The 21549-nt window shown below is 38.1% G+C and overlaps 2 protein-coding genes and 1 non-coding gene across 3 annotated transcripts; 2 read left to right on the top strand and 1 right to left on the bottom strand.

Annotated features, from left to right (window-relative positions):
* Window positions 1–291: 291 nt before the first annotated feature.
* poldip3 (polymerase (DNA-directed), delta interacting protein 3) lies at window positions 292–7048 on the bottom strand. The gene is made up of 10 exons (XM_030140473.1): window positions 6943–7048; window positions 6171–6271; window positions 5627–6051; window positions 5479–5523; window positions 4946–5023; window positions 4606–4824; window positions 3897–3974; window positions 3645–3774; window positions 3312–3378; window positions 292–1380 (listed from the first exon to the last, which is right to left on the bottom strand). The coding sequence occupies exons 1-10, from the start codon at window positions 7008–7010 to the stop codon at window positions 1164–1166; spliced, it is 1428 nt and encodes a 475-aa protein (XP_029996333.1). The 5' UTR covers window positions 7011–7048; the 3' UTR covers window positions 292–1163.
* Window positions 7049–7528: 480 nt separating this feature from the next.
* On the top strand, window positions 7529–7683 carry LOC115425041 (U12 minor spliceosomal RNA). The gene has a single exon (XR_003936173.1). It is a non-coding gene; the product is annotated as a U12 minor spliceosomal RNA (small nuclear RNA).
* Window positions 7684–8202: 519 nt separating this feature from the next.
* fam234b (family with sequence similarity 234 member B) lies at window positions 8203–19027 on the top strand. Its single transcript, XM_030140456.1, has 13 exons — window positions 8203–8362; window positions 10103–10648; window positions 12657–12770; window positions 12918–13085; window positions 13190–13305; window positions 13414–13564; window positions 15661–15805; window positions 16182–16376; window positions 16582–16660; window positions 16791–16955; window positions 17114–17234; window positions 17983–18209; window positions 18306–19027. Exons 1-13 carry the CDS (start codon window positions 8218–8220, stop codon window positions 18306–18308), a joined length of 2175 nt encoding a protein of 724 aa, XP_029996316.1. The 5' UTR covers window positions 8203–8217; the 3' UTR covers window positions 18309–19027.
* The last annotated feature ends 2522 nt before the right edge of the window (window positions 19028–21549 follow it).

The following is a 21549-nucleotide window of genomic DNA, read 5'->3' as shown; positions in this document are numbered from 1 at the left end:
TATTTACAATAAACCTTTTTAAGATCATACAACCATTCAGTACTTTTTGTCTGGCAACAATCACCGCCCATCTTAAAACGCTATACTTCCTGCCAGTGGATGTTGTAAGGTTTTAGGTTACTACTTTTCCAAGAAAAACTAACTGTACTTGATGTATAAGATGCTGAACACATATAACTTATCTGACATGCCTTAATGGAATAGTGCATAACTAATATATGGTTTGTTTAGATCTTGGTTAGAAAAAGAAAAAACATTGTAAATTACAGGAAATTAAAGTCTCAGACACGCTGTACAAAGCTGATATTTAATGGCCACATTTTACAGACAGAACTGACCTCTCTATCCTCTTCTTGACTGACATGAGAAAGCAACAGAAGTAGTTTACAGTTCAACATAAATTGGGTGTAATGTATACTACAAATAATACACAGTTCTATAACTGGGCAGCCAGTCACAGTCAAAGCACACAAAAATCTGGATGTCAGGAGAATGAAATTACCAAACAAAGCATCAACATGTGATGGCTTGAGTAGTTTACAGATACATCTGTAGTCACAGTTTCCGTTTACTTCAGATTTTGACAAAAGAGTTTTCAATTTTTTAGGTGAAGTTAACTTCAATAACCTGCTTAGAGACAGGACAATTGCTACATTCTCCTTTGTTGTGTTATTCTAAGGGCTATGTGGACCGTAAATGACAATCCTGACGGGTTTTCACAATTTTGCTCAATGTTACCCTTTTTTGAGACCATGTTCAGTCTGTTAAACCTTTTGATCAGTAGGAATAGGTGGAAATAAATGGGGGCATTAAAACCAAAACAAAATGAGTTGGCTTTGGCTTACCAAAAGAATTAAAATGAAATAAAATTCAACACATCCAGTTTCATTTGGCATTCCCGACCATATCAGATTAACACAACAAATCACATCACACTTCTTCCCACAGGTTCTTCTAAGGAACAAATCGATGACATTGATACAACAAAATGAAAAGGACATGGTGCATCCGTTCATTCCACTTTCCACAGTCATGTATATCAAATGTGTAAAAATCTGGTTCATTGCAGAGAAATGTGGTGTGCCTGCTGTCAAAGTGAAAACCAGAGTTTGTATGGACAACATTGGGAATGCAGTAATATGTTTATGAACACTAGACATGGGTTATATCTTGATACGGAAGGCAGTGGCCTGCGAGCTGGGGGGCTCAGTGGTGGAGGTGGACTGTGTAGTAGACTTGAACAGGGCTTTGAGGATGGTCTGGGGGTCCACCTCTGGTGTGGGCTGAGATGAAGCTCGCTGACCACTGGGACGAGACAAAGAGGGGGGCAGACCATCTTTCTTTGTGGTGCTCCCTGTGCCTGGAGTGTCACTGAGCCTCCTGAAGGAGACCACACAGATATGGGTGTTAGATTTCCTCACGACAACACAGACATGCTAGCTAAATACAGCTGGAAAGCAGAGTCTAAAGGTGTTTCTCAATATCAAGTTCGGTCTTGGTAAGACTGACCCACTGAATCCCATATCATGATAATAAAGATGCTTTCTTGCTCTTCTGCCTCTCATGTGTTCCAACATTGTATCACATCTGGTGATGGTCATCTACTCAATAAAACATTTATGAATTAGGTTATCACAGAAGGTGCCGTTGCCTTCGAGAGTAACATGAAATGCATCTGGGGATATTTGCTCTCCAAGTCCACAGGAGTCATCAACCAGTGCATCCTTGGTTTAAGCTAGCAGACAAGAACATCATCCAGGCATTCCATCTAATCTTCGTTTGTGCAGACTTTTAAATGGAACAGTACTCGGGCTTCACCTGATGACGTTTCACGAGAACAGACAATGCATATTGAGAAAGGCCTTAATGCTACTTTTCCACTGTTGATATAGTTTTGACTTGACTCAGTTTGGCCACAAGCACATTGCATTTCTGCTGCTGGTATATAAACCATTCCTTCAGTACAGTGATTGTCAAAGTGATACAGTTAACATCATCTTCAACATGACTGCAGCTACAACTTAAACCAAAATGAAGGATGATGGTACAATTGTAAATAATAATTTCCAGAATTAAATATTATATTAAGATTTTTCAGGTAAAAATGTAGTTATTTACGTAAGAGGGAGACTACTTGATCATTTTTGTAAATTTCCCACTAGCATGGGCTTGGAGTCCCACGTTGTGACATGACACATTTGCAATGAACATTTTGGATCAACCACTGTGATGTGCATGATTTTACATCATGTTTAATTTGGCTCACATTGAACCATAGTGAAAGTGACACTAGAAATATGATTTGTTTGTCCCTGCTCTCACACAGTGGAAAAAAATACAAGACTGAGTCAAGTAAAGCTGATCTTGTCAGTGGAAATGTAGGTAGTATGAGTCTCAAAAAATGCAGTTAGAACCATCGAGTTGTACCAGCAAAGATCAGATTAATCTGAAATTATTTCTAGTTTAACAAAACTAAGTTTAAATAAATAAATCCTAATTTGTTATTATGCAGAACCCTGTTGCACAATTAACTAAAGTCTAGTAGCCTGAAGTAAATTATAATATCAATGCATGATTTACAGACATGCTAAATACATAAGTAGGGGAAACCAGTTACATTTTGGCTGCTCTGTTTTCCTTAATAGAATGTTAAATTTTTTCCATCTAGCTAAAAAACGATTTTAATGCTGCAACATAACCAAACAACAGAAGGGGGAAACAAACAATCATCTGTCCCATAACTATTTTTGAGAAACTTTAGAATTTTGATTAACCTTCTAATCTAAAAACAGCAGGCATTCAAAGTTGAAAAACCTCCTCAACGGTAAATGTTAAGTTAAATTGGAGTTTAAAAGGTAAAGGTTTTTGATTTTAATAGATTTACAGACATGTTTACAATGGGCCTTTGTTGATGTAATATAGTTTTAAAGATTAGGTTGACCCAGGGTCATGTTAAATCATCAGGTTTAAGGAGTCCTTATTGACGCAGGCCAACATTTACCTATTGCTGAAACAGATTAACCCATTTAATATAGTCATCTGATCTGCCTATGGTACCTCTTCAAACACCAAAGTAATTAATCTAATAAGATGATACAGAAACCATCAGTTTTAATATTTGCATGAGATTACTTGGAAAAATTCATGAAGTTAGTGTTCCTCTCTTCTTACTTAAAGCCAAAGAGTTCTAATAAATTGGAGTAACTGAAGGTGAAAGCAAAGTCCTGCTTGTTTGGAAACATGTGTGTGTAATCATTGCAAATATCCGATTAATTTGAAATGAAGTGCTGAAGCCCTGTAGGCTCACTTACAATAGAATGGGCTGATCAGAAGTGATGACATTTCCCTGAATATGAAGGTTACACTTCATGGGTTGGCCTGAGGGAGGACAAAAAGAAAACATAAGGAAAACACAGATGATACACAAAACACCCAAACCCCATTAGTTCAATTAAGGACAGCCTTTGTGATACCAAACAGCTTGGCTTCCTTTTACTCTCTGAACATACACATATTTGTCAAAACGCCCCTAATCACCAAATGTATCATTAGTAATGAAGCTGCTGACTTGCATGCAAAACAGAGGCTGTTTTCCAAAATACTGAAAGTAACTTGATTTGTGTGTCCTTGCTACAGGCACTCACCATCCAGGCAGCGATTGTTGTATTTCCTGTACGCACTGACAGCATCCTCTTTACGGACAAACACCACTTCAGCCACACCCACCTTCACCAGTCGCGCTCGCTTTAAGGCACCACACACACAGAACAGTTCCTGTGGAGAAATACATGGGGGGGACACAGCAAATGAGTCATCACAGGCTGCACACCCAGGTCATCGTTTGAATGCTAAACATTAAATATAAATGATGCGGGCAAACAGTTTGAGTTACTTACCACTATGTCTTCCTCAGTGACCCGGGGATGCAGGTTGTTTACTGTGATTTTTGTCCCTTCCAAAGGACTGAAAGTAGGCTAATAAGAAACATAATAATGCACAGTCAGGCATTAATAAGGACAAAGTTCCAACATAAATCAGAGTATGAAATATCTCCCTGGCCCCCATAAAAATCAAAACAGGTACATGTTACTGATGTATCTTAGATTCATTAACTTGACCCATTGACAGCAAAGGAGAAGGAGGTAAGTTGGGTCATGTATCCTATACACGTATTCTCATAAAATGTATAATAAATCAATATGTCATATTTAACAAGCATATAAACTTGTATGATACGGAGGCTTCATGGCTGAGTTAAATGACACTTGATAATCAAATATCGTACTCATAACTCATGTTACATGAGTCACTCAACATGCATTTGTGTTTCTTCTTGCACCCTCTTGTGGTTCACAGGTTCATAATTAGCAAAGGCACCAACAGTCACATAGGGTAAAAGAAAAAATACTGAATCATTATCTACTTATTCTCTGGAACCAAAGATAATGGGCAGATGATGAATGGATAAACATGCTGATCACTATGTCCTTCCAACATTATATTTTGGGAGGTGTAAAAATGTGACAACAAGTGAAAATAAAAGTGAACTCTTCCAACATCAGTGCATATCATACTGAAATACAGAGCATAGAATTCAGAGTTCACCTGAGGAGGAGTAGGTGTTGTGCTGGTTTCTGCTGTGCTTTGCTGCAGAGTCCTGGAAACCGGCTGTAAAGCTGCAGCTGAGGACCGGGTGGCAGACATGCTGGTGCTGGGCCTGGTGGGAGCCACAGGCACAGGAGGACGGGGGGCTGTGTAAGCATCATTTTTAACCACCTTGGTGATCGGTGCTGACATGGAGAATGGGGAGCCTGCTGCACTCGACTGGACAAAACAAATGTTTAATTAAGAAGGTTAGATGTCAGAGCAGACTATTGTAGCAAGATATACGAGTTATTTTCTCTCTGAACATATGATTAGTAAGCTGTCCTGAAGCTGCTCTTACCCGAGACTGTAGCATGTTGTTAGGAGTAGTGATCTTAAACTGTTTACTCGGTGTCCCATCGTGCTCATTGGAAATGGGCTGAGGAAGAAAAAAAAAAAAAAAAAAAAAAGAAAAATCATCCACTTAGATCTGATTATTGTTGCTGTGTTCACTTTATTGGTATTTTGAAGAATTAATTGGTTAAATGTAGTTTTGGTCTTAGTTTTTTTTAGGTATTGCCTTGAGTTATCAAAGCTGATACAAAAATAGGATAAAGGAATGGCTGCTTGACTACATTTGATTTAGGCTCAAAATGTCTTGATGAGCAAATCCTTTAACACTGAAGCTGAAGAAAGTGTTAGTTCATGCTGCAGTGTACAGTGTAATTCTTACCTTTCCTCATCTACCACATAACCACACAATTTCTATACTACATTACAGTCTTATAAGCACTACTACAAAAACAAGCTTTCAAAAGCAATAGTAGTTTACACAACACAAAAATTACTCTCAAAATATCCCGTTTCACGTTGTAAAGAGACAATCAGTTCTACCTGTGTAGCTGCACGTATTCCACCTGACATCCCCATTGGACGTTGCTGTAAAAAGCCACAACATATATTAGGCTGCAGTAAAAATGTGTAATTCTTTACTTTCCAACAAACATGCACTGTGCTATATCAGAATTAATTTTAACCTCACCTGGATGGTCTTGGTTATTTTTAGGGGAATTGCAGCAACAGCTTGTGTCTGTGTCCCTCCAATGCTCCTCTTGAGGCTTAGCCTATCCCGAGCATCCATCATTCTCTTGTTATTGTTCAGCTGTTGTGTTGTGCTGCCCCTCACATTCAGTCCTTGTACAGTGGAGGCAAACTGCCTTGAGTTGACACCACCAAGATTATTATTATTAGTGTGTATCTGAATCTGTGGTATAGGGGTTGATAGCTGGTGTGTTACTGCTGTCTTTTGCACAGCTTGTACAGGGACATTAAATGGAGTCTGTCCCTGTTTGCGTGAATTAATCATCTGACGGGCATCCTGCAATCCTCCTGCTCCTCCCCGGCCACGGATCTTGAAGCGTGCATCTTTTAGGCCAAGCTTTTCTCTGGCATCTTTGACTGGAAAAGCTTGAGAAAAACATGATATGCCTTACTATAATGATGAGCGACTGGTTGGTTGTCAGACAGTTAATGAATGAGTTTCACTTACATCGAAAAATTTCATTTGTAATGATGGGGGGTCTTACCTGTTCCTCCGCCAAGACGTTGTCTCATATCGTTAACACCAATCTTTTGTCTGGCGTCAAAACTCTTTCCAACCCCTCCAGCACCCCGACCAAATGTTGGACTAACAAAGAACATCGAGGTTAGTTTTAGGTCACCCACAATATTTCGAAAAACCTTCGTCGAGATAGAATAAAACAACACGTTATTAATGGCATTTATCTGTCCTATAAACATGCATTTTAATAAAGTTTGAACTGAAATGAGTTGAATAACGTTAAGATTTTTACAAATTACCGCGTACAAAGGTAACTTACATAAATCACATACTAATGTCACATGTTTCCCAGCATTTTCTTATCGGTTAAATGAAGAAGATTATTTACACTAAATGAGGTTCTAAGCGAGCTAGCGACTCTGCGGTGCTTTCACCACCCATACATAAACATTACCTAGCTAGCTAAACATGGCGAGAGAAGCTACAAACAAAAGACATCGCTTTCAATGCTGCTTCCGGCAATTTGGAGTAAGTGTTACTTCTAAATTTGGTTAAAATTTAAAAAAGCACATGTCGTTTGAAGATTTCACTAAATTTAACCATTATTAACTTAAGTCGTTAAGGCCTGTAGAGCCTAGGGTTTACGATGTAGTCTGGCTCATACTGGCTAACATTAGCATACGCTAGCGAGTCGGCTAAAAGAGCTCATTTTGTGGTTTCGCAATATTACCAATGTTGTTAGACCCTACCACATTGTTAGCACCTTAACAGTCATAGTTGCATAAAAAGTTTAATACCGTTTAGCGGGTGCCTTGACATTAATGCCGCGCTGCCGTATCACCTCATCCAAAGAGACGTCTGCCATTTTCTCACACTACTTCACGGCACTTGCGCACACTTAAGTTTGTACCCAGGACTACGGATGCCGGTATCAGCCAAAACGAGTAACGGCCGTTTGGAAAAAATAGTTTATCTGGTAGCTTTTCATAAAGTCTTATTGTTGTGCGCATTGTAATCATGTATAACAGTCAGTGTTATGAGTAAAAATGAGAAATAAAAATGAGTAAGTATGATTTATAAAGACTAGACAAATAAAACGCTGGTCTTGTCAATGAAGCATCTGCGATCGACTACTCTTGACATTACAATACCCATAGTTATTTGCGCTAAAATATTTAAACAAGTACTATGATTTGCCATAAAACATCGAGTTTACGGCTATCTACACTCTTAATACATGCACTTAACCCCAAATTCTATTTTCGGTAAGAAAGAGTTTCTGTGAGAGATATGATAGCCAACTGCGGATGAGGAAAGAAAAAACACCCTGATGGAGGATACCTGAGCAATGTTAGTAGACCGGTGCTCGGTCATTGGTTGGTTATGCCTTAAACTGATGAGTAAGGAAAATAACGATGCGGGGTGACGCCCGCGTCCCTCGTAATACTCACGAGAAGAATTTTTGAAAGGGTACAGGTCTGCCTGCTGAGGTGACTCGCCTACTTTGCGAGATGCCTTGCGGGATTAGGATCTACCCCGACCCCTGAAACTGTAAATAACAAGAGGAGGACAATGAAAGAGCATTCTGATAAGATGGCAATAAAAAATCTTGTATCTGTTGCGAAATAAGTATGTGATTATATATAGTTCTGATCTTAATTCCTAGTGTCATTGTTCTTTTTTGGTGTCTTCTGCATGATTCTTGTCAGTCGAATCTCGACGAGACTTAACAAAATAAAACGGGCAATAGTTTCCTTATACACTTTGTAATATGTCTGTGCCTAGTACGTGCATAATAAACTATTGAGTAAATAATTGTATGCTCTTGTCTGTTAAATGGAAAAGAAAGTGAATGTTTTGATGAAGAATTGGACTTCGGTTGGTAACTAAATATTCTCTGATGGGTGGGACTGCAAGAATAAATGACTGTTTTGTGGGATTTTTTGTCTATTTTACAATCTGAGTCAATATATCCTTGTATGTGTGTTCAATTGAACAACTGACACGACAGCAATACATCGTTTTGATAATAATACACAAGTGGAGTGTTGCAGTGGACTCCAGGTCCCAGAATGCACTTGGGCAGGCGCAGATCCAACCTGCATGGTTTGTCCCCCTCGAGCCGCTCATCACATCCACGGACTGCAAAGAGCCCTCGCTTCGGAACCGTAAGAGGAGAAATGGCTGCAGCTCTGTCCCGTGCCCTCAAACTGCCCGGTAAGATGCTTTTTTTTCACTTCACGGAGAAACAGACTAGACAACATTAGAGTGTTTTTAAATAAATACCCTCCGCTGTTTGCGGCCAAGTCTAGGATAGGATGGTCCTACGGTGAAGGGTTTTAAATGGAATGAATTAATGTACGTCACTTACTTATCACACACAGTTAGCATCTGAACCGCATCATCTCTCCTGGAAAAAATAATGAAGCCGCTTTCCGAATAATGTTATGTAAAGCCGGGTTTTTATCCCATAACGGTACGCCAGCATCCCTCTGTGAGGAGCATCTATTTTCGGTGTTAGCTAGCTGCTAGTGAACGGTAACGGTGAAGTGGGATGCACAACATTAGCCAGTTTAATGTTTGCTTTATGGAATAGCTTATAACGCACAGTGGGGAAAGAAATTTTCACTTTGAATTCTTAAAATACTGAAAACACTTATGTACATTTTTAAAAAACAGCATTCAGAAGTATTTGAATTGCAAATTACAAGCAAATTACAAATTAAAGTATGAAAAATTAAGTAGTCAATAAGCAGTAAATGGCCCGTAAATTTTTAAATATATGTTTTGGGATTTGCGTCTGTTGCTTTCTATCGCTGTAAATATTTTAGGTTCTTCTCATTCCTGCTGTTTTACAATCCGCTGATGGTGTAATTTGCGTCATACGAAGATTATCATATGTTTGTTGTGTTGTTGTTCTGTGAGAATCACGTGCAAACAACACATACAGGTGCACGTGCTGTAATAGATCTCTGTGGGTAAACAATGACTGACACCCTAACAGAGGACACCTGGTCACAGTGTCTATCAGGGTTCCCGACCGTGTTCCAACGGTGTAGAAGAAATTGATTACAACAGAAACTAAGTATCTCGAAGTAAAGCTACTGTAGTTGAAGAAAAGAATAGCTTTATCTGGTGAAGTAATGCTGTTATTTGTTGAAGTACTGGGTGGATTCCCAAATTTTTCTTGAAGTAGGTTAATTCTATCAACTAATTGATAACTTCAGTTTTCTGCTCCTAAGTTAAAAACCCCAGTGGATCCTCCAAGCTAGTCATGAGAAGTTTTCTTGTTAGATTTGGTGATCCAAGTACACAAATGTAAATTAATCTGTGTCCATTGTGATCCATGCACACGCCTAGCCATCTGTAAAAAGAAAAAGAATGCCACAAATATTTTTAGACAATAATTAAATACACTGAAAAGCAAAAATGCTAAAAATTTGAGAAGCATGATCTGTACATTAATATTACTGTTTACTCAAATTTTGAAGTGTGCTTTTGTAAACTTAAATACAGTAACCTCTTATTGTCATATTTTGTGCAGCTGAAGTGTTATAGACAAAATAGTGTTAAAAATCAAAAACGCGATATTTGTGTAAGTCTGTTTATAGTGCTTTGATAGTCATTTTAGCAGGTAAATATGACAATTCCACTAATTTTTGGATATTTTGAGCTCTTTCTCAGGGAGATTTAACTGTTTTGAAGTTAACTGACATTATAAGAACACATCTAAGTTTACAGAATTAGTAGAAGAACTCAGAAATTCCCAAAATCAGGTTGTTTCCAGAACAATTACAAGCAAGCTCTAGGAAGATGAATTGTTGTGTCAAAATGGTCTATATTTTAAACCCTCTTTTTCCTCGGTCACCAATCCATTTCTGTTATTAGAGATCAGACTCTATTTGGAGGCTAATTTCTCTCCATAAATGATAACTCATATGATCTGTGTCTGTACAGGGAAGAAGGGCTCAGAGCTGGGTGAGTACGACCCTCTGACCCAGGCAGACAGCGAAGATGAGAGCGAAGAGGATGACCTCGTACTTAGCTATCCCCGAAATGGCCTTGGTAGGGACAGCTGCCTCGGCCCAGGCTCCTCAAAGCTACGTGGTGGCAGATCTGGAAGATTTGTTGGTGCCGAAGACGAGGCGCAGGAGGAAGATGAGGATGAAGAGGAGGACGAATGGAGAGAGCGGCTGCCCAGCAAATGCAGGCAGGATAGAGATGACATGAAAGGAATGCAATACTGGAGGGACTCAGGCAGGGACAGGACAGGGGAGGACAGAGGGGGATCCGGGTCACTGGGGGGCTCTGGACTTGGGGTTCATGGTCCTGATGCTGAGGAAAAGAAGTTGAGAATGAAGAATGCTGTCCGGACTGCGTTTTTCCTCGTGCCTCTGGTCTGTGCCATGTTGCTTGTGCTGCTGTGTGCGTTTCTGATTCCATGTCAGAAAGGAGAACTGGAAAAGAGGCCACAGTGGGAGAGAGCACTGGGAGAAGCAGGAGGTAAAGACAAAATGCATGAACAGTGACAGACCAGTTGTGGTGGAAGACATTGAGATCTCTTAAGTAAACGTAAATGTATCAATACAGCAATGTGAAAAATACTCCCCTACAAGTAAAGTCATGCATGAAAACAAATATATGTATACAGCACACTCAGAAAACCAGTCTAATGTGCACATTTATTTTGCCAAAATGTTTTTATTAGAAGTTTTTTTACCATGTAGCACAGTATTATATAGTACTGTCAAAGAAAACCATGGTGTTTTTATTACATTTGAAGCATACACAAACATAAAAATGAACTAATATTGCTTCTCAAGACAAATAACAGTAGGGCAACCTTTTTGTTTATAAAATGTTCTTTATAAACTCACTTGTACTGTCCTCCAGTGGCCGTTTCAAGTCCTTCATGTATTGGATAAAGGGGTTCCAGATGCCCTCAAACATTTGCAGTTTACCCTTCAATATGTGGGTGATCTTCTGTAATGGAAGACTTGACAGTATTGGCCTGATAAATGCAGCCTCATGGCCCAATGTAAACTCAGCTGGGGTAGAGACAAAAATCCCCTCTGGGAGGGATGGATGCTCCAAAGAAAAGTTGACAGTAAGAGTAACACAGCTATTGTTAAAAATTATGACAGTGGATATCAACAGGTTTATGAACAGGAGCAAAAGCCTACCTTTACAAAAAGGGGTTTGAGGGAACAAAAGAGAGACGATGAGTTCACACAGTGGAACATCTGCCACCAGTCGAAAACTATGAAAAGAAACCTGTGTTTAATGTGGCATGCACAGGTGTATGGAAACAGGAATACTAGTGGAATATTTTTTTTTTTTTAACCATGAAAATAGCTTATTAGGATTTTTATTTATTTATTTTTTTCAGAATAAGGCAAAAACTGGATTTTTTTTTTTTTCACGTGAGTTCAGTCAGTGTTTTAGCTGCTGGAGTTGGAGTTAGAATGAACTACTTTGTATCCACTGTTATATCCAGGGACTGAGGGAAAGTCACATGATCAGCAGGAGAGGGGTTACTGTTCTGATACACAAAATCTCCTTCATTTTTATTTTTGGAGACATATTGGAAGACTTAACTTCAGCCTCGACTGAAATGAAATCATGTGTGAAGTTTGGAGGGAAATAATTGGCATTTTGTGGAGATGTTAAGAACTCATGGGCTGACTACTCACTGCTTTTTTAAAGACATCGGAATCCAACTAGGTTGAGAAGAAGTGGTTTAATCTTTAACAATATGTTGTATTTTAAAAGCTTTTTGTTTTATCTGATGCATCAAATCATTATTAAAAGTTAATAAAGCTGTCAGACAAATCTAGCTCAGTAGAAAGTGCCGTTTGACCTTTTAACCTATTGAGATGCCAGTATTTGGATGGTAGTAGGAAGCTGGAGTACCTGGAGAGAAAGAAACTGCAATATTTCTCTCTGAAATGTTGTTTATTCAAAGTATAAAATGGCATAAAATGGAAACATGGAAATAAAGGACAAGTACTGAAGAACAGTACTTGAATAAAAGTAGCTACCTAGTTATAGTACATCACTGACAACACACGGGTGTTATTTTTACTGTGCAATCTAAATTCAATAATATACACTGTTCTATTTCTGGTTACTGTTCCTTTTCAACCTTTTCGTATAATGTAGCTGTAAATAGACCAAATACATCAGGCTCAAATACATTTTTAAATGAAACATTTACACCAAATTTGTTGATGTACTACAGCTGTACAAGTGATAATGTGGACTTTATTGAGAGTCCATGTTGTTAGGAGCCTTTGTGGCGAGACAGAGCTGTCTCACCCTTTAATTAGTCAGCTGTAATTACAGACGATTGTGTAAATCTCTCTTCCTACCACTTGTTTCAGCATGCACTATAGTCTGACTGTGTCACAGAGAGGACATAAATATAAGTTCTGCTATATGAATAGATTAGTGGTTCACAAAGATTATATCTAGCCAACAGGTGGTGTTTTGTTTTGATTTCTCCATGCAGGTATTACTCCTCCTGCTCTGGCATTGTGGGATATTGATGGGGATTCAGTGGATGATGTGTTACTGGGTGTAACCGAATGGCCCAATGACACACATCCCACACAAGGGAACAAAGGTATGTGAGTAGGAATAAGTTGTCCTGCTGTATGTGTCTCGATAGTATCTGTTCCTCCTAAGCTAAGCTTCTCATTTTCTTTCAGTTTGTGGTTGTGTAGATGCTGAATGCTTGCTTGGTTTAATCACACCTTTTCATCTCTTCCAGGTTACAGTGCCATGGCTCTGTCTGCTGTCAGTGGTCAGGTTCTGTGGAAGAAAATCATGCGGGAGTGGGTGATGTACATCCAGTGTGGTCTGCAGAATGGTGTCCAGCAGTCACGTGTTTGTCTCCTCATCAGCAAGTCTGTCCTCATGGCCATCAACGGCACTACAGGTTAGAGATGAAACCAGGTTTACGGCTCCTATGGCTGTACATATAGATTTCTGCATCCCCTCCCTGTTGAATCCAGGTCAAGCAGATCTCCTATCTCTCCTCAGGGAAAACTCTGTGGTTGGCCCAGCTCAAGAGCATTGAATCCCAGGTGGTGTTACTCCCAGACATCCAGGGCGATTCAGTCCCAGATCTGCTGATATCCACCCTGCCTGCAGATACGGTATGTCTGCCACCTATACATCTATGCTAAGCTACACTGAGACATTTCCTTTACTCATTTTTGTTCAGTTTGTGTTATGTGACTATTACCTTTGTTTTTCTGCTTCAGGCTATGGACCTTTCCCTGACCTTGATCTCTGGACAGACGGGGGCTCGGCTCGGACATTCTGTGCCTTTTAACATCTCTGGGCAAGGAAAGCTGATTGGCCCGCTGCTGCATGAGACACAACAAGGGGCATATTTCATCCTGTTTGGTCTAGGTAAAGGAATCTCCAGTGTCAGTTTAATTTAAATAGCAAAAAAACATGAAACATAAATCTGACTCAGAGACTGCACAATGTGTATAGCACATCTATCCTTAAAACGAATAAGGAAAGTCTCCCCTGCGGACTAATTTTTGACTCAATGCACTAATGGGGGCTCTGCATTTTTAGAATGAAAAGGCCATGAAGGAATATAAAGTAAAATGTATGTATGTATGTACAGTACTGTGCAAAAATCTAAAGCCGCCTTTACATACAGTATGTTATTTTTGCAGGGTTGAAATGAGGGTACATATTTGTTTCTCATTCTGTTTTCTTCAGATACAACAAGAAAACACAGGAAATGTGTGCACAGCATTAAAAGACACACAAAAAACTGAACCAAATGGGTTCTAAAGGCTCTAAAAGGTTACTATTTTATTGTGACCCCTGACCCCATGGCAAGAAGCAGCACAATTAGAAACATCTGACATGTGTTGAATGAAACCTGGTATAAAACATCAGAAAATTAATGCAATAAATCTCTTATTGTCTGAACAAATGAGTTAAAGACATGTTAAGTGCAAAGGGAGGTCACAATAAATGCTACCACTTTGAAGAAGAAGCTATTTTTTTCTGAAACTTTAGTTTTTACTGCTGTACATACATCTCATATATCCAGATTGTATCTTAATATTGAGACTGAGAAATGCGTATGTGTGATCATTAGTTTTACCAAACTTATGTTGGACAAGGACTTTTGCATAGTACTATATATTCACAAACTTTTTCTATGTGTGGTATGTCGATTAACCACCTATGGCTGTTTTTTTCCTAAAGATTTTGTTCTCACTGCTGTACATACTTCCCATATATCCAGACTGTATTTTAATCTGTAGAGATGATTCTCTATCTGCTAAGGACAGAAAAGACTATTTTTGCAATAATGATTAGGTAACAGGAAAGCAACATCAGTATTGTATTTATTGTGCTGGTGAAAGGATAGGGTAGGGTCAAAGATGACAGTTGAGCTGTCATTAAACAACTGTAACACACAGTGGCAGCTCACTGATCTTAATGGATTAGGCTGTAAAGAATGCAGAGTTTGCTCTGACAATTAAGGTTATTATAGGAAAAGTACAGTTTCCTATCATACAAGTACAACTTAGCATAGCAAGGCTAGAGACTTCATCCAAGAATAATCTGTGTCAAAACTCTAGTGGAAGAAGTAAAGATGGAACCATTTGGAACACACCATTAACCACTTGGACAAGACCTGTTTCAGTGGAGTGAAAAGTCTAAAAATTGCAAGGAAAATTAGAGATTAGAGAATAATTGTTACTTATTTAGATAAAGGTCCAGTTTCTTGCATATGGGTTTAACAGCACTCTTGAAGCTTGTAGAAATTGCATTTGTAAGAGTTAAGTTTATAAATCTTAATTTTGTAGTCCCTAAAATGGCCAAAAGGCTTTGCTGGTATAGCACCCAGAAGGCAAGGTGTTGGTTTATCCTGCCTTCACCTAGAGTGGGAATTATGGTAAGTAGAAGTTATGAACTCGAAAATTGCACATGAACGCCCCCTCGCGTCATTTTTTCCACTGGAGAATTGGGAAAAATTTTGATACATGAACTGCTGAAATGAAAATAACCTGTGAACTTTTCGAAATGGCAGAGGAATTCATCACAAATGATAAACAATGCTTTTATTAATGTTCTGCCGATGATGATGTTTTTGCACATTTATAGCATGCACAGTTTGCAAAGATAAATTACCAAAAAAAATGCTGTAGCAGATGAATTAACACGTCCAAAACTCTTTTACTCAAGTAGCAGGTCACGATAAATTGTGTGTCAGCCATTTTTCATTTCAGTATGGCAACAAAAACACAATGCACTTGTAATTTGGAATTCACTAGAATGTAGACTATCAGCATTAGAGGCAGACACAAGCTTAGACAAGGTGTCAAGAAATGCAATCTCAGATTCAGTTTAAAATGACACGACCTGGCTGACATTTCACTCTACAACAATGATTCTGCTTCAATGAGTGTTTGAGTAGTTCGCACTTGTAGAACTACAGTTTGATAAAACTTTGTGACAATGTGTTTTCACAGGTAACATCAAGGCAATCTCTCTGTGTGATATCTACGTGCGTGCCACTGGCAAAATGCCTATAAATCAAGCGCTTAGAAGGAAGGATCCAGTGTGGGATGGACTCAAGGCTAAAACCAATTCCTCCACCTTTATACACATTTTTGGGTAAGCCTCAGTGAATAGCACAAAGCTCTGATTGCACAGCACAGACACCTCTTTGTGTTTTAAGTGGAAAACCTTTAATCCATTGGTATGAGGGAGACACTGTTGTTGAGTGTGTGATGCTTCAGCTACTGTAAGAGTTTAGGTTTTATTGAATCAGTTATTCCACAAATGTTACTTTTTGAAAAGAAAAAGAAAATGAAATGATCAGTACAAAATCATCAGTGCATACAAATCTGTGAGTATGTTGTTTGGTGAATCACAGGCAGATGGGTTGTATGCATGTTGGGAAGGCATCATAACTGGAAGTATAAGTTAACGAAATGATGGAATTCACATTGTGCTGAAGTTGAAAAGCAGCCTATGGTCTTCTCCTTAGAGGAGCTGAGGACGTTGTATTCCTGCTCCCTCTTGTGGCTGGTTTTGACAACAACCACAACAGTCTGGACACTGTTTCCAACCTGAACTCCACTAGAAGCGACTGGGTTCTGGTGTACGGCTCCAGTAAGCTTTCAGTGCTCAGACAGAAGGACTTAAGGAAAGAATGGACCTTCAATTCAGCTGCCATTCACAGGTACAGCCCTACATATCACTGTCACTACTGTTACATTTCTACCCCTGCCATCATTCCTACAGCAGTTATTTCATTATAAACAGCATTATAATTGCATTTAAACACACTGGGCTTTAGGAATATGTATAAACAACACATGATAACACTGTTAAAGATTTAGACCATTTACATGATGTAACATAACACTGTAAAAACTAATTCATAGTGAACCAGCCACTGGACACTTCAACAATGACGGAATCCTGGATATTTTCATTCAGCATTCAGAGAACGGTGTTATGAAGGTAAAACAATAAATCAACTTTTCATTTGTTCCATCATTGCAAATTAATTCAGAGTACAGAGATATGCATTTTGTAACTGAGCCCTGTGTTTGCACTTATCATGCTGATTTCCTTCTTCTGTGACTCTCAGGCGCAGATCATCGATGGGGCTAACGGGCACCGCCTGTGGTCAGCGGAGTTTGTATGTCCTCGTCTTGATTTGGAAACTTCTGCCATCTCCACCTCCATGGGTCTGTCAGCCTTCCTGTTCTGGGCCAGTGAACCAATCAGGCCTCAGAATGTTACCAAGACAACGGTGAGTCTGCAGAGACAATAATTTACTGAACCAAATAAATTCTACTCTGTGAAACAAAGATAATTTAAATGTTGTTTTTTTCTTTTACAGTTAAGTATGACAAAAAAACTCACTTCCACTTTAATAAAGGACACTAACCCCTTCAAACTGTTTTTTAGGTGCCACCAGGTGGTACTTCCCCAGAGCCACTCATCAGAAGACTCTTCCTGCTGCACCCTACATTTCCCACAATCCTGCTGGAACTCACCAGTACCACAGACACAGCAGTCACCTCTGCAGGTAAAGATCACTACAATGACATGTTCTGTAACTTGAGGTTTGATATATTTTACCTAAATGGACATATTTTCTTATAAAAGGGATATATTTTGCGTGAGGCCCTTGCCTATAATGTACTATAGCATAAACATACTTAAAATTAGTTACAATGTGCCTATAGTTGTGTATGTCATGGCTTTGCAAGGAAAATATTTTTTGTATAAAAACAGTTTGCATGGATTTAATGTCACAACTTTCGTGCACTGTCCACACCAATACAGACATTTTTAAAATAGTATTTTGTCTTTATATTTTCGGCAGCTTGTCCACATGAGAACAGTGTTTCTGATCACTAATAGGGAGATTTTTTTTAAAGCACCTTCCAATGGGATGTTGTTACACTTCAATTTGTAGATGTTTGTTGTTGCTTTGTGTGTTGAACATGGGTCTGAAACATCAAATACAGATTGTATAGGTAAGTCGGTGTGCTACCTGTAAAACTATACAATATATAGAATGCATGTCAAAAAACCTGTGCGTTAACTGATCCTACATTTACAACCTAACTTGTCGTTGCTGCTCAACTTCATGACAGACTAAAGCCTCTGCATCTGGTGTGTCCAGTATTATTTATGGTTTGTCTTTTACTGGTTTGTGGTCGTTTTTGTTGTTCTAATGTGCACAGAGATATTTTGTAAAATGAAGAATATGTGGACAACAATTTTTTTGACGATGGAGTGAATTACCTTTTCTTCCACCCCACCTGCAGTGAGTTACCAGGAGCATCAGAAAGACGCCTCCTACATCACCGTATCTTCACGGCCTACATCTGGTTCACAGCCCAGTGCCTGCATAGTGAAGAGCATGAGCCTCAGAGCTGCCATCACCAAAGGACAAATCGTCAGACTAAATGAAACTAACAAAACTGAAAAACCTGTTAAACCAGGCACATTTGAGGTCACCAAGTTCTTCAGGCGTCTGTCCTTCAAGCGTCAGGTGAGACAATAAACTAAACTGATTCTGTTACATTGTTCTGTGCAGTTAAATGACCACTGAATTATATATTTTTTTTAATATTACATTGCTGTTTAGTGAGGCTGACGCTGCTCCGAGGCAGGACCAAAACGGGAACTACAACTGAAGGGAAAAACACACTGCAGATGACCCTGCACTAAAGAGACATTGAGTACTCATTTTACTGCTGTTTACATCAGATTTAGTTCAAAGTATGAATTTAAACTATTTTACTGGAGATTTCTGTTGTTTTTCTGTGAAAAAGTTTTTTGGAGCGAGGTTCTGTTGTTTGTTTTATATGATATGAATACAAAGAAATGACTTATTTAAATTATTTAACACTCCTTTAACAGGGTATTTAATATTTTGTTGAATGTCTGTGATTTTTTGGACGTGACGGCAGCAGAGTAAGTTTATAATCTGTTTTTGACAGTGAAGCACAATAATGTTGATGAAAGAACATGTACAGGCGTTTACAGTATTCATTATTCATACATATCTTCAAGGTCAGTAAGTTGTTATTCACCAGATTCGTACATTCATCACTAATAAACAGCGGGTTGTGTAGTATAGACAGCATGTAAATATGTAATAATGTACAGTATTTATTGGTTTGCTTTTAGCATTTTGAGATTACTTGTTTGATTTGTTAATTTATCCTGTTCTGTTGTCATGTTTGTTTAACTGATCAATGTTAGTTTTCACTCAGAATCTGCGGCTGCTAAATGTACTGGAATTTAAATGTGAGCTGCAACTTCACATATGGTAAGAGAAACAATGAAAATCAGTTCTTACTGCAATATTGTGTCTTATTTCAATTTACATGTCAAGGTTTGGTTTTTTTTCCTGAAGTTGTTTTGCTGACTAAAGGAACTGTAAAACAAACAAACAAGCAGAACAGTGCAGTAGTAGCACACAATGTAATTACTTCTTTTCAGTATAAATTTGAGAAACTTGCATGTCAAATTTCCATTTTATGGAATTTTATACTTCTATTATATCTCAGGGGCACATAATGTATTTTTTACTCCACAGATTTAGTTCTTTTCAGCTGACTATTGTTCTTACAAAATAATGATAATATATAATGCAACTATATGATATGTGGATTCATTTTCCCAATTAAAACGGTAGAACGGTATCTCAACAAAGTGATGACAAACGTAAAAAGGAGGCTACAGGTATGAAAGATGGCACATGTCAAAAATTATGCATAAGATGTAAAAAGATTAACATGTTGTAAAAGACACAAGGGTAAAAGATGAGAATGAGGTAGAAAACAGAATAAATTAATGAACTGCATAAAAAAGATCGTTTTGACAGTGGGAGAGTTGGTAAAAAATGACAGACTGACAGCTGTTTGTGATACTGTTTGGGTCCTGAGGAGACACGATTAATTTTCTGAGACTTCAGCATAAAACATTTGGTAATGAGTGCTGTAGATTAAATTATTAAACTAGCCAACAGAATATAAATAAACAGTATAGATCCATCACATTCTGACCACTGATGGGTAAAGTGGTAATCATTTTTATCACCTCATTCTAATGGGACCTGTCAATGGGTTGGATATATTGGGCATCAAGTGAACATGTAGCTCTCGAAGTCAATGCGATAGAAACAGCAAAATGTGTCAGAGTAGGGATCTTTGACAAGGGAGAAACTGTGATGGTCAAAGCTACTCTGACCATCGCCATCACAATATGGCCCTGGTCAGAGTCTCTCAGTTCCTTACACTGTTCATTTTGCTGCTTCTAACACATCAGCTTTGAGGTCTAAATGTTCATTTAATGTCTAATATATCCAACCCAGTGAAATAATCAATACCACTTCTCCTGTAATTGGTCATCATGTTATAGCTGGTCCTTGTTTTGAAATGTAATTCCCACTAGCTTTATATGGACAAAAACACTGAATTCAGGTGTTTCATTCCTAACTGGGCAACATACAATTATGGGCTATTTGATTTTATCCTACAACAAAAAATATCATTGTAATCAATATTTTCATTTGGTTTTAAAGGTTACTTTGATCTCATGTACAATGCTTAGAAAATGCTTCAGAGTTTGTTTTTACTTAATATTACTATGATTTTTTATTTATTTATTTTTTAATAATTGTTTTAAACATTCTACCTGTATTATGAACTGTCTTGTACCCATCTGGTTCTTCAACTTTCGCTTAGAAAAAAAAAATCATAATTTAAATTTGAAAAAATATATATTGATTTAAAATTTATTGCGACAGTTAACAACTTACATGAATATTTCTATCCTGATAATATTCAAATCAAGAGGAATGTAAAGTTGGAGTATTTTTGTTTATATAGTGTTTATGGAGCTCAATGATAAACATAAGTGAAAGCAGTAGGAATCCAACACCATGCACTACCTATGCCAGGGGTCTCAAACATGCGGCCCAGGGGCCAAATGCAGCCTGCCAAAGGTTCCAATACAGCCCCTGGGATGAATTTGCAAAGTGCAAAAATTCCACAGTCAAGGCTGTCTGACTCATTTTAGTTCAGGTTCCACACACAGACCAATATGATCTACTGTAAAATAATAACAGCAGAATAACCTACAAAAAATAATGACTTCTTATTTTCTTCTTTGTTTGGTGTGAAAAAAATAATATTACACTATGCCTACAAGTAATGACAACTTCAAATTTTTCTTTTAGTGCAAAAAATAACATTAAATTATGAAAATGTTTACATTTGCAAACTATCCTGTAACAGTAAAATGTGAATAACCTTAATAAATATGAAAAACCTGAAATTTCTAAAGAAAATTAAGCACAACTTTAACTATTTTCTACCTGTTACTAAGTGTTTAGTGTCTTTGTAGATCCGATCCATAATGCCAGGGCCGTAGCACCAAATTCTGGGTCCATACGCAAAAAGTCCTGGTGGGCCCCCAGCAACCACCGCCCCCCCTGAGACACACACACGTCCACCCATCTGCCAAGGGCCTTACCCACCAACACAATTATATCACAGGGCTAACATTACGATTTAACCATAATTCGCAAGTCTGCTTAAGCTGCTGTATAAGAAAACACAACCACGCAAGACTGTATTTACCCATTGTATTTCCTGAGTGAACAAGAATGGGCCAAATTTTTCAATAGTCTATAATAATATGTCATAAAAGATAACCAAACAAAACATGACTCAATAGTCATTTTCCTGTAAAGATACAAAAAAGGCAAAAAAAAAAAAAAAAAAAATTGTTGAAAAAAGTATTTCAAAAATAAAAATAGCATAATTCTATACATTCCAGTTTACTCTACAGAAAATGCCCACTGACGGGTCTTTTTACTG

The sequence above is a fragment of the Sphaeramia orbicularis genome, chromosome 8 (genome assembly GCF_902148855.1).
Source record: "Sphaeramia orbicularis chromosome 8, fSphaOr1.1, whole genome shotgun sequence".
Taxonomy (NCBI): domain Eukaryota; kingdom Metazoa; phylum Chordata; class Actinopteri; order Kurtiformes; family Apogonidae; genus Sphaeramia; species Sphaeramia orbicularis.
The sequence above is the reverse complement of the archived record's forward strand: the minus strand, read 5'-3'. Positions and strand labels throughout refer to the sequence as shown.

Bases quoted from the DNA above. Each gene is read 5' to 3' on its own strand.
- poldip3 (XM_030140473.1), bottom strand. From the start codon at position 7,010: ATGGCAGACGTCTCTTTGGATGAGGTGATACGGCAGCGCGGCATTAAT. The intron at 3,975-4,605 runs GTGAACTCTGAA...GTTTCTTATTAG, and splicing joins CAACACCTACTCCTCCTCAG to CCTACTTTCAGTCCTTTGGA. The intron at 3,379-3,644 runs GTGAGTGCCTGT...GTCCTCCCTCAG, and splicing joins CAACAATCGCTGCCTGGATG to GCCAACCCATGAAGTGTAAC.
- fam234b (XM_030140456.1), top strand. From the start codon at position 8,218: ATGCACTTGGGCAGGCGCAGATCCAACCTGCATGGTTTGTCCCCCTCG. The intron at 10,649-12,656 runs GTAAAGACAAAA...TTCTCCATGCAG, and splicing joins AGCACTGGGAGAAGCAGGAG to GTATTACTCCTCCTGCTCTG. The intron at 16,377-16,581 runs GTACAGCCCTAC...ACTAATTCATAG, and splicing joins AATTCAGCTGCCATTCACAG to TGAACCAGCCACTGGACACT.